This window comes from Pituophis catenifer, unplaced genomic scaffold (assembly GCF_029215685.1).
Source record: "Pituophis catenifer annectens isolate HBS135680 unplaced genomic scaffold, rPitCat1.0.hap2 SCAF_6, whole genome shotgun sequence".
Taxonomy (NCBI): Eukaryota; Metazoa; Chordata; class Lepidosauria; order Squamata; family Colubridae; genus Pituophis; species Pituophis catenifer.
The window spans coordinates 95,839,795-95,853,518 of record NW_027256886.1 but is presented as its reverse complement, the minus strand read 5'-3'; the positions used below and the strand labels follow the sequence as shown (position 1 = coordinate 95,853,518).

The 13,724-nt window shown below is 38.4% G+C and overlaps 1 protein-coding gene across 1 annotated transcript in view; it reads left to right on the top strand.

Annotated features, from left to right (window-relative positions):
- Positions 1-593: 593 nt before the first annotated feature.
- The window catches only part of LOC139318298 (neurotrypsin-like), a 53,752-nt gene continuing 40,621 nt past the window's right edge, over positions 594-13,724 (top strand). Inside the window, exon 1 of the mRNA XM_070945691.1 lies at positions 594-674. Within this exon, the coding sequence (XP_070801792.1) occupies positions 594-674 (81 nt within the window). The remainder of the gene's footprint in view (positions 675-13,724) is intronic.

Sequence of the window (13,724 nt, the reverse complement as noted above, 5' to 3'; positions counted from 1 at the left end):
TTAAAAGAATTACAGAATTCTTTTTCTGTTCCTTTGTTTCTACATTTGATAAGAACTATCTTGAGGGAGATTTTTTCTCTTAGGCAACCAGGATATCTCATGTCTCTTGACCATATTGAGGACTTTTATAAAAGCTGGATGAAGCCCAAAACATTTGTTTTGCAATGAAGTCCATATCAGCAAGATGACCACTGAAAAACCCACTCCTAATCCAGTTTGGAAGGCGGAGATCTGTGAGAATTGGGCATATACAATGTTCAAGGAAAAGCCTCTTTTAGGAAGAACAGGTGAGCTAAAACGCTGAATAGGTACAAAAAAAAGTGCAAAAGTAGCTGGAAAATAATTTTGCTTTATTTAGTCATTCAAAGCAAAGCAGACTCAGGAGATCTCGGTTCCACTCTACCATTTTTTGCTGGAGGAGGAAAAGCTAAAGCGACTAAGACAAGTACGCCTTTAATGGGGCTGCTGTGAGTTTTGTTCCTTGCATGAAAATGACAGGAACCTCTGAGCCCCTATGAAAGCGAAGGGAGGGGAATAGCGGCACAGGAGGCCAATGATAAATTCAGCCAGAGACAGTAACGTAAAGCACCAGCATGAAGAATCAGCTCTTGGCTGGCGGAAGGATGGTGCTCCCCCAAGTGTTCCTCTCACTGCTGTGGCTTGGATCTGGGCAGGTAAGAGATGGGGCTTTCATCTGCCAGCAGCTCTTTAATGTTGTATTGACCAGCTCACAATGCCTGGCGGAATATTATTTAGCCTATCTAAGCATGCCAAGGTTATGCTAACAGATCTGTGGCATTGGAAGAGTTAGAGATTAATTTTACACTATGAGAGCAATGCAAACATTAGGAATAAATTTACACAGTGGGGTTTGCAAACTATGTTCATGTTTTACACACATGGCAGAATCTTTGTCTCAGATTCTTGATTGATTAGCCATGATCAAACACATAGTCTGAACATTTATAATAATATAATACCAGGATTTGGAAAGAACTTTCCTCCTCATGATTTCTCCTATGCATCCAGGAGGAGAAAAAGCTGCAAAAAAGGGTGTTACTTCCCAGCAATGCTGAATTACTGCATCTAGAGCAAGCTATACTGTGGAATGACTTCCTCACTAGCAACTCCCTCATTTGATGCAGACTCTCCTCGCTGAATGAATGCAAATAGTCTGGCAGTCTCTTCTATGCTTTGTAATGAATTCTGTGTGCAAGTTGCTGTGTTGTTGTGTTTTAGTTGACTTCTGCAGGCAATCTTTATTCAGATGATTAAATAACAATGAGATATGCCGGAGAAATAGAATTACAAAGGCATTTCCAACTTTAAAATAACCCTCCCCCATCCCAAGAATGCAGGTGTCATTGAATTTCTCTGTCCCTTTGCTTGTTTTCCCATTAAGTCAGTGATGCAGTCAATGAGCAGAGATCCCTGCAGGTCAAGCAAAGGGCAGCAGCCACCAGTGGACATTGAAAAGAACCTGCCATAATAATCAGCTGTCCTTAAAAGCGACCAGCAACAAATTGAGGGAACTTACTGAAATAAGTGAGAGTGGAAAATTCCTGCTTAAAATTCCAAATTTAAGGAATTGCAAGAGTTGATCTAAGCTGAAAGCGTTGCTCACCCCCACCTGCCTTGGAATTAGTAAACATCAACTATTAGTTTGCTGCATCAAATATAAGTTTTGTGATGTTTTAAAGACCAGAGTCGTCCAAGGACTTTTGTGGTACTACCAATATTTGATAACTTTATATACCTTTTTTTAATATGATAAGGTTAACTTAATTTTTAATAACTTAAGTGCTGTAAGGTATTCATTTCTTTAATGGGATTTCAGGCCATGGAAACTTCACTATAAAGTATAAATGCAAAGTACAATCTCTGATTGCAGTGGCTGACTCAGAGATAATTGCAAAGATGTTGCCATAAATTCCAAAAGAAAATGAATGAGCCAAATTCTACCTCCAGCCCCTCCAAAACAAGCCATCGCTTTGCTCCTTTGGTCTACTATAAGACATTGGTCACGGTGTTGGGCTTCGTCAAGAAAATGCAGATGTAAGAACCCAACTGGCCATAGTTTAGCAGGTGACTTTGAGTCTTTGGGTCATTCATCTTCTTTTAACTGACCCTATTTCACAGGTTCTTGTGAAGATGAAATTAAAATATACTCTCAAGTACATAGACTTCAGCCTGTGGACAGGAATAGGCTGGAAGAAGAATAAAAATGCAGGCAATTAAGCCATCTTTGCTATCTTTGGACAAAGATCCTTTAACCATTTATAGTACACACTCCTTTGTCCTGCAATGCACCATTCTTGAGAATCAGGTCACTCACCCAAACCCTAACTGAAATAATTAATTTTGCATTCTTTGTTTAAGGAGAACTAGCAAACATACTGAATTCATTTTCTGATCTATTTTTTTATTTTGTTTAGATATATTAATACTTCAACTGTGTACAACAAATGTCAGCATTAAGCATTCATTGGAAGAATAGTGTGGCTTATTAATAATTTCTTCTTCTCCTTCTTGAAATGGCTTTCTACGTTTAACCACTTTTTAGGAAATCTCTACCTACTGTACCTCTACGGTCTACAGATTTTTAAATGGTCCAATAGCCAGTTTACTTTTGTATACTGATGGTTAGTGAAAGCACACAGCTATGCCAAGCAACCATGCATTATTAGGTCTATGCTAATGGTTACAGTAAGATATGTGTTGCAGGTTCATCCAATATGTATACTTCATGGGATCGCCATTCCACAATGGTTCCTGCATGTAGTCCATGAGTGTAGTGCTGGTAAAAGTGCAGATGTTAATACCTTAGCATACCTACAAAGCATTGGAGAGACTTCATGCGATTCTGGTATAGAAGATGAGAAATGTGAGATTAACTTTGTTGTTCCAGAAGACAAGACAAGAAGAAACGGGTCAAAATTAAAAGGAAGGAGATTTGGGCTAGGCACCAGGAAGAATCTATTACAATAATGATGAAATCTGTTTGACAATGGCTTTTGCCAAATGGCCATCTGTTAGGAGTGCTGTAGTAGATATCATTGGGATTATGATGTCTGGCACTGAGAAAGATTGGTTTTGTCAGGTGCAAATAACTAGGAACAGAAGAGGAGTTCAGTTCAAAGCACTTCAAGTTTATTTCATGCTACCTATACACAAGAAACTGATCTACTAACAGTCAAGGCAAATTGATGCTAGAATAAAAGTAACAGAATTCAAGAGGGCCTGGACTCTTGTAGGAGTGGAGCAACTGCAAATTAATGGTGCTTTTGACCTCAATATGATTAGTTCATCTCAGAAGTTATTTCCATAATTGGTTTTATGCCTTTGAGTCTATCTTGACTCTGGTTAACTTCTTGAACTATCCATGCAATTTTCTTGACCATATTTTTGGCAGTAGTTTGTGCTTGTCTTCTTCCTAGACAGATGGCTCAGCTGGTCTTGTGCTTGAAGTGGGACTGGAACCTATAGTCTCCCAGTCTGATGCTTTAATCACTACACTGGACTGTCTCTCCTTCTCTTAAGAATATATAAACATAACAATCAGAATCTCAAGAGACCACCAAATCTCACAAGATCTCTAGCAACAACAACAACAACAAATAATTTGATGGTTTGGATATGTCACAAGTAAATGCCTTATTCTCTAATAGGGGAATTGTATATACACGGGGTATCAGGGGTTAATTTATTCTTCCTCCCTTAATATATTCATATGTAACCACTCCCATCCTTTACTCCGCCTTGTTAATATAAAAGGGGATGTATGCACCTCCTCCTTGCTTCTATCTACAATCATTCAGAGAATATAGAATGCCTACTGTAAATAAATAGTGTTATGTTTGAATACTTCATTCTTGAATCATTTATTGAGTCTGATCCTTAAACTTACGCAACAATCTGGTAGCAGAGGATGGTTGGATTGACTCAATAAAAATCAGATATGCCTAAGAGAGAAAACTCCAGAAACAAAAGAGAAAGACCCAACACCAGGGCACACAATAAAGAGATGGAAACGGATCAAGAAATGATCGATGAATCCACAACTATAATAACAAAAGAATCTGAAGACTGCACTACAGACAACGAGGAGATAATCGATGAAACTGATGACCAGGAAGAGAACAAGATAGAAAACAACGAACTCAGATCAGAGATACTGAGACTTTTGAAAAGTCAAAAGGATGACGAAAATCTCATCGCGAACCTCCAAGACATCATAAAAAACAGCGGAGCAGCGAGAGAAAAACACATCATAACAGATGAATCTAAAGAACTAAAAATGGTGAGCGAATTGCCTGTAGATAAGAATATAACAAAAAAGAAGACTAACGGTCCCGCAGAAAATTTTGAATGGCAGCCATCTTGGTTTCAACAGACCACTAGGATGAGCGAAGCAGAGCCAATCAGAAAACAGAATTCAAAATGTCTGGCGCGAAAAGCCCTACATAATGCAAAAAGCAAAAAAGAAAAAATCTACTCTTCAGAAGAATCTGACACAGACATCGAAGAAACTTCAATCGAAATGCAAATAGAATCAGCAATGAAAACTCTTTTTGCAACATTCGGTCCAAAATTAAGAATTACAAAAGAATCAACAAAAGCTAGCAATCAAGGAATAAAGAAAAGACAAGCAAGCAAGCACTCAGAATCTACCCGCTTCTATCCAAACGACGAGAGCAACGACGCCTGAACCCAGAGAACCCTGCAAATACTCCCCCACGCCACAGACGATTCCAGGAACCAGAGACCTCAACAAGAACTATTTCAGCGAAAAGAAACAAGCGCCAGTCGTCACCTGGACACCCAAGATCGAACCGGAGACCGAGTCATCGGAAGAAGAACACTACGAGGGAGCTGCAGCAGCGAGAACCTCTCCCGACAGCTTCAGAAGCGAAATGAGCAACGTGCATGCGCAAACACACGCAGACAATTACGGAGGACATGAAGAGCAGAGAGAGCCATTCAAACTCATTGCAAGCATACCCACACCATTCTGCAACTATCAACATTTGCAAGATCACGGACTACCTCCAGTTGTAAGTAATGGAACAAATAATATTGGGAACTTGCCCAATGATTTCCCAAAACTGAGAATAGATGGTATTAATTTGCAGGAATGGTGTCAACAACTTCAGGTTGTTTTTCTAAAAGAGAACTTATTATTCTTTATAACTAACCCCCCCAAAGGGCCTTGGACTCTAAAATTGGACTGCCTGCACCACAGAGCATTCTACTTATTAATATCTAGTATATCTCCTGCTATGTACCATAGTATTAAGCATAACTTGACTGTCTCAGAAATTATTCAATGCATGTTTAAATTGTTTCATAGTGAAAGTGTAGCAACCACTACAAGAATGTCTAAAGATTTCTTCTCAGCTAGGATAAAACCTGGGGTTACTATAAGTGAACATTTGATATCTCTAAACAAAATCAGAGCAGAGCTACATTTAAGGGGAGAGATAATTTCAGATCAAACAATGAAAAGTGTTATCATTAATTCATTAGACCCATCGTGGGATAACTACATATCACATTTAGACACAATTAATTTAGGATACTTATCCATAGAGAATTTATCAAATAAGCTAATAGCTGAAGATAATTCAAGAAAGAGTTGCTGTAATAATCACATAGAACATAGACAAAGTAAGAGAGTAGTATTTCAAGAAAAATATCGAGAATCAATTGAATGTCACAATTGTGGATCTAAAGAACATTGTAGAAGAGATTGTCCTAAATTTCTTAGAGAAAGGCAAAAACATGACTATAGAAGCAAATACCATAACAGACAATCATCCATTGATAGACATAGATATAGAAGCCCACCTAATTATAGAGAGCATAGAGGGGGCAGAGATAATTCGAGAGATAGAAAGTCTGGATCACTAAATGGATTAGATAAACATAATATAACTAACATACAACATTCAGGGGATAATGATTGGCTCATTGATTCTGGGGCAACTAATCACACAACACATAACAAAAATATATTATCTTCCTTTATAGAAGATAAATTTGTAATTAAGGTAGCCAATCAAGAAAAAGTTCAAGTTATTGGTAGAGGAAATGTAAACTTACCCGGTCTAGGAAAAATAGAGGGGGTATTATTAATACCAGAAATACCTCATAACATACTTAGTGCAATAAAACTAAGTAGAGATTCTGACATAAATATAGTATTCTCAAAAGGAAAAGCAACACTAGAGAAAAACAAAACAAGCTTGGGTAGTGTGATTATCAAAGGGGGTCTACCATATTTGGTTATAAAAGAAAAATGGTTACACAATATTGATTCTAACATGGAAGATGACACTAACATAGAAAATGAAGACAATAGCAATAGTGATAATGAGGAACATGAAACAATTCATAACCACAAAGACACATCTATTAATGACACATTCAATAACAAAAATCCTACAATTGGAAAACCAATCCACGATTAATGTGCATATATTTTACATAGAAAATTGGGACATGCTAGTTTTCCTGTAGTACAAAAAATGATTGAACATGCTGAAGGTGTTAAAATAAAAAAATGTAAAAATTATTTGGAATGCTCAGTATGTAAATCCACAAAACTCAGAACTAATCCCAAGCCAAGAAAGGCAACAAGATCAACTAATCAAATTTTTGATCTGGTACATATGGATCTGGTTGGTCCATTAACACCATCAATCACATATAGAAAATGATACTTTCTGACTATTGTAGATGACTATAGTCGTTACAGATTTGTCTACAATTTGAAACACAAAGATGAAACATTTCAAAAATTTAAAGAGTTTTACAAACGTGTAGAAACACAACATAATATTAAAATAAAACAAATCATGACAGATAGGGGGTCTGAATTCATGTCAAAAGAATTCTCCCAATGGCTAAAAAACAAAGGGATGCTACACTTCACATCTAGCCCTTTCTCTGCATTTCAAAATGGAGTGGTAGAGAGAAAGAACTCGACACTACAAACCATGATTAGATGTACATTAGAAGATGCTGGCTTAGGAAAACAATTCTGGTCAGAAGCATTACTATATTCCAATTATACACAAAATAGAACTTGGTCCAGCATCATAAACAAAACGCCATATGAATTAATGTACAATAGAAAACCCAAAATAACACACATGCACATATTTGGAGTCACAGCGGATGTACACATACCAAAACAATTGAGGCGTAAAGGAGAGAACGTATCCAGAAGACTTAGATTCATGGGATACGAAACAGGCACAAAAGGGTACAGATTTATTGATAATAACAACAAATTCATAATTTCTAGAACAGCTGTATTTCCTGAACAGGCCAATTGGTCTAAAATACATCTTAATGAAATATTCCCAACCACAAATTTAGACACTGAGCATCAAAATATAATAAGTAGAGAAGAACTCAATCACAACACACATAGAAACAAAAATAAAACATGGACAAATAGTCAACACAGAATAAAAACAGATTCATTAACAAAAAAGGAGGCAAGATACCTACACGATAACGATAGCAAACCAGAAAAAACAATCAGATGTAACAGAAATCAAGTGCCAAGCAAATACAAGGATTACATAATGTACATGAATAGTGAAGCATCAACACCAAACACATACGAGGAAGTATTAAAGCTTCCCATTGAAGAAAGAAAAAAATGGGAATTAGCCATGGCCAAAGAGATGGACAGTTTACGAGAATTAAGTGTATTTACACCTACCCCTGCACCTAAGGACAAAACTATTATAGGCACCAGGTGGATATTCAAAATTAAAAATCTGGAAGAAGGCAACACATTATATAAAGCTAGATTAGTTGCACAAGGTTATGCTCAAAAATATCCTGAGGATTACACAGACACATACTCTCCCACAGTAAGGACTGAGAGTGTTAAGACAGCTTTAGTTATAGCATCTGCACTTAACCTTGATGTATTTCAATATGACATACAGACTGCGTATCTACACGCAAAACTTGATAAAGAGATATATGTAAGAGCACCTCATAGCCAATACACAAACAAAAATGAAACTTGGTTATTGAATAAAAGTTTGTATGGATTAAAGCAATCTGGCAAACGTTGGTATGAATGTTTAGTCAACGTACTCAAAACTATGAATTTCAATGCCACCACTGCAGACAACTGTTTCTTTGTCAAAAAAGAGGGTGATTCTCTAGAATTTGTGTTAATTTATGTGGATGATATTTTATATATCGGTAAACATAAAGAGAAAAGAGATACATTTGTAACAAAACTAAATGAACATTTTTCTTTAAAATCATTGGGAAAGGTAAATAAATATCTTGGAGTTCAAATCAGTAAAACCAAAAAAGGATTTAAACTTTCTCAGAAAGATAAAATTATAGAACTCCTAAACAAATGTAATTTGAATGATGCTAAGACTTGTGACACTCCTATGCAGACAGATTTCTTAAGAAACATGGATGAATCATCCCCTGAATTTAAAGATAATACACTTTACAGATCAGTTATTGGTTCCCTTCTATATATTTCTAATTGGACTAGACCTGATATTGCTTTACCCCTCAATCTGTTATCCAGGTATGTTAGCAAACCCTTAATGTATCATTGGGAAGCCGTTAAACGAATATTAAGGTACTTAAAGCACAGCTTAGACTTCTGCCTACTACTGGAACCTAATAATGTTAAAGAGCCCATTCTCACTTGTTACGCTGATGCGGATTGGGCAGGTGATACTAAATGCAGAAAAAGCACATCAGGTTATATATTTTTTCTTAATGATTGTCCAGTCTACTGGTATACTGGAAAACAGGATTTAGTAGCTACATCAACAACCGAGGCAGAATATGTTTGTTTGTCTAAAGCCTCCAACAATCTTGTATGGTTTAATGATTTATTATCAAATATTTGGAAAAATCCTTCATTACCATTTATCATACATGAAGATAACAAAGCTGCTATTGAGATATCTAGATCTGATGCTATTGGTCAAAGATCCAGACATATAGATATCAAATTCAAACACGTAAGACAATTATCTCAAGATGGATTTATTAAAGCCATTCACTGCGAAACATCAGAACAAATAGCTGACATATTGACTAAGCCTTTGCCATCTAAACAACACAAATATTTAACTTCTAAATTACAAGTTTTGTATTGTTCTGAATCTGAATGTAATTATTGCTGTATATCGAATCGGCATTTAGAGGGGGATTTGTCACAAGTAAATGCCTTATTCTCTAATAGGGGAATTGTATATACACGGGGTATCAGGGGTTAATTTATTCTTCCTCCCTTAATATATTCATATGTAACCACTCCCATCCTTTACTCCGCCTTGTTAATATAAAAGGGGATGTATGCACCTCCTCCTTGCTTCTATCTACAATCATTCAGAGAATATAGAATGCCTACTGTAAATAAATAGTGTTATGTTTGAATACTTCATTCTTGAATCATTTATTGAGTCTGATCCTTAAAATTACGCAACAGGATAATTAAAAGCAGTTAGTTTACAGATGCATTTTGCCCACAGATACCATTTTCCTGACCTCTTTCACATGTGCTGGCTCTCAAAAAAACTTGTGATGACAGCTTAGTGATCTGTCAAAGGAAAAGGCTAAGAATGAGTCCTTACACACGTCAAATCAAACTATTCTGGAAGGGACCTTGGAGGTCTTCTAGTCCAGCCCCCTGCTCAAGCAGGAGACCGTGTACCATTTCAGACAAGTGACTGTCCAGACCCTTCTTAAAAGCCTCCAGTGATGAAGCACCCACAACTTCCAATTTGTTCCACTGATTGTCCTCACTGTGTTGTGGCCCGCCAGCAGCCTGCGCGGATCGTGGCTGATCCTGACAACGAGGAGGCTGGTGTGGTGTTGCGCCAGCAGCCTGCGCAACCGGCGCTCGCGTTGGACAGCGAGGAGGCTGAAGAGGATGTGGTGCCAGAGGCAGAGACTCAGCCAGGGCCTTCAGAACCTCTAGAGGCTCCTTCAAGTGGAGATAGCGAAGTGGAGGAGCCTCTTCTCAATGTTTGAGCACGCAGGGCTGCCAAAAGGCAGGAGTGGCTACTCAGGAGGAGGAGGTCTCCTCGAGAGTAAGGCTTGAGGATAATTGGCCACTCCCTTAGCCTATTTAAGTCACACACCGTTAGTAAGTTTCTTGCTAGAAACAACTTGTAATTATCATCAGAGCATTTTTGGAAAAGTCTTATCGTATTTTGTTTTCTGGGCTGGTTGTCAACTTTTGCCGGATTTTGGTTTATTCTTGCTACTTAATAAATTTGATAAGGACTGTTGGTGTGTGTCTATATCCTTGGGAATCCAGAGTTGGGGCAGAACACACTGTTAGAAAGTTTCTCCTTAGTTCCAGGTTGCTTCTCTCCTTGCAGGAAAGACAGCTTCCCATTCTAAACTGGGCTGGCTTAGAAAATGAATTTTAAATTGGGTGTTTGTAGCTTTTAACATAAGGGCCAAATTTATATATTTATTTTAAATTGTTTTTTAAATTTTGTGAGTATATGTTTGTTTTAATAAGGCTGTACACTGCCCTGAGTCCTTCGGGAGAAGGGTGGTATAGAAATTTAATAAACTATAACTATAACTATTTCCCACTGACCTGCAAGAAAGAAGAGCCTCCACACGTTTACAAACATTTAAATTGTAAAACTCAGTATTCTTTTAAGTATAACTTCCTACTGCTTCATCCCTTTGATGAGGAAGAGCCTACAAGATTAACTCATTTTGTTTAAAAAGATGTTATGAAGATTTCCAAAAAGAAAAACATTGACTATAGGCTCTTAAGAAAGCAATCTCAGAGGGACCCTCCAGCCAAGTCATAAATCCCTTCCCACCTCTTGAGCTGCTTCCAGACGAACCTTTTAACATGCAGCATGCATGGTTCTTTAGAGCAATTTCATGGAGTGTCCAGATGACATCAGCATCCTTACTTCGATCTTTCTTTTGTCCTTTGTTTGCTTGAATGGGAGTAATCATTTTGGACAAAAAAAGCAAATTAGTCATGCAAATCTCAGAAAGGATTGATCTTCTATAGCACTTCGCTTCTTTAGAATTAAGATACAGGTTTGATATCAGCTTTCATCTGTTCCTTCTCATAAGCATCAAGATGTTTTAAGTTTTTTTTAATAAACTTTTTTATTTTTTCTTAAGACTGGAATTTAAAGATATTACATTTGTAGCTTTGAAGGTAGTTTTGTACCTTGGAACTCCGTTCAATTTACTTATTCAGAATTTTTTAAAAAAACTTTTTTCTCTGACAGTACAGTAGAGGACAGTATATTTGTAGGCACTGTCTGTTTGTGTATATCTGTAAAAATGCATGAGGATGTCCTTTCGGCTTCCCTGTGTAATCCAGAGCAGATGTTGCAAGTGAATGGGCAATGTTAATGAAGGAGGAATGTCAGAACTTGAATATGCATACTTAATGATTTTTAAATATGCAGTATATTTTTATATTTTAATCAAAATAGTAATTGTGCCAGCAACGTAATGATGAAAAAGAAATACTAATATTAAGTGGTTTTCAGTTTTATACTACATTATAGTATTGAAAGCTGGAAAGTCTAACTTAATAACAATTCATTTATGAAACAAAATGTAAAAAGATAGAACACTTTATGATATATTTTCTGAATGTGCATTAATAGATCACTACACAGTTTTGCAATAAAATACAACACAATAACAAATAAAATAATTAAAATGTGTTAGATATAATTAAAATGTGTTAGATATGAAACAAAATAAAGTCAGGACTAGAATTAATAGTTTAAAATCCCCTTTCTAACTTTAAATGACAATACAGCAATTATAGCAGCTTGACCATTAATAGCTGGAAACACACCCTCCAAGATAATTCAACCATTCAAGATTCAATTCCTTGAATTCAGCTACTGTCAAAAATTTAATCCTGATTTCATCATAAATGGTGGAGCAGTAGTGAATAATGTCCTCAACTTGACCATCAGCTCAGAGATGCTTACAAACTCTCCCTCCAAGTTATGCTGAAGTCATAGTCTGCAAGGGAAGGGGTGTAAAAAATGTTTTTGTTGGGTTTTGGCCAGTGGTGAAATCCGACTGGATCTATTCAGCTCGAGAGAACCAGTAGCAACAGGAGGCTCTGCCCACCCACCGGGACATCATTACATCCCATTTTTTACCTTCTGTGTATGCACAGAAGGCTATGCGCATAAGAGGTGCGTGCGCGCTCCTGCGCGCTCTCGTTCCTGAACTGGTAGTGAAGGTAAGTGGATTTCACCACTGGTTTTGGCAATATTAACTGGTTGCAGATCAGTTTGACTTGGCTAAAGTCTATTTAGATGCATAACATAGTACAGTTAATTAGATATCTTTATTACAAATTCAAGAATAATTATTTTAAAAGGATGTTAACTGAAATAATCTAGAAAGCTCAAATACTATTGATTGCTGGAACATACATCTTTGTTAGCTCTCATTGAGCAGTATAGTATTAATTAAGAATTAGCACTTCATACACTGCTCTAATTCCCCTATTGTTGGAAGAAAACTCCATCTAGTTCAGTTCCAAGCAGGGAGAAAGGCGCTAGAAATAAAATGGAGGCTGATTGGAAAGAAGGATTCCATTCATTGATGAGCAGAACCAGCATATGGTTCTGGGACCCCTGACAAATTAGCTTGATGAGCGCAAGGATTTTTATACAGTTTACAGTATTTTGTAATTTTGAGGTTTGCTTTGTGTACTGTTATTATTTGATTGGTGGTGGGTTAATGGCATGTCCTAAGGTTCACGTTCAAAGATGGTATTCAGCAGGTTCTGTCCAGTTCTGGAGAACCAGTAGTGGAAATTTTGAGTTGTTCAGAGAACCGGTAAATACCACCGGCCCCATCCCCATCTGTGGGGATTATGTGAAGCCGCTGGGCTAGATCATCCGTGGTTTTGGGGTGCAGTGCCATCTGTACGCTGATGACACTCAGCTGTACATCTCCACCCCAGACCACCCCAACGATGCCCTTGAAGTGATGTCCCGGTGCCTGGAGGCGGTGCGGGTCTGGATGGGGAGGAACAGGCTCCGACTCAATCCCTCCAAGACTGAGTGGCTGTGGCTGCCGGCGTCCCGATATAGTCAGCTGGTGCCATCGCTGACTATTGGGGGCGAGACATTGGCCCCCACGGAGAGGGCGCGTAACTTGGGTGTCCTCCTGGATGCACGGCTGTCCTTAGAAGAGCATTTGACGGCCGTGGCCAGGGGGGCTTTCTATCAGGTTCGCCTGATACGCCAGTTGCGCCCCTTTCTGGATCGGGACTCCCTATGCACGGTCACTCATGCCCTCGTTACTTCCCGCCTTGACTACTGTAATGCTCTCTACATGGGGCTCCCCTTGAGGAGCACTCGGAGGCTCCAACTGGTGCAGAATGCGGCCGCGCGGGTACTTATGGGGGCGGCATGGCGCTCCCACGTGACACCTCTCCTGCGCGAGCTGCATTGGCTTCCAGTGGTCTTCCGAGTGCGCTTCAAGGTGTTGGTTCTCATCTTCAAAGCGCTCCATGGCTTAGGACCCAGTTATTTACGAGACCACCTTCTGCCTCCGATAACCTCCCACCGGCCAACACGCTCCCACAGAGAGGGTCTCCTCAGGGTGCCGTCTGTCAGGCAATGTCGGCTGGCGACCCCCCGGGGAAGAGCCTTCTCTGTGGGGGCACCCGCCCTCTGGAATGAGCTGCC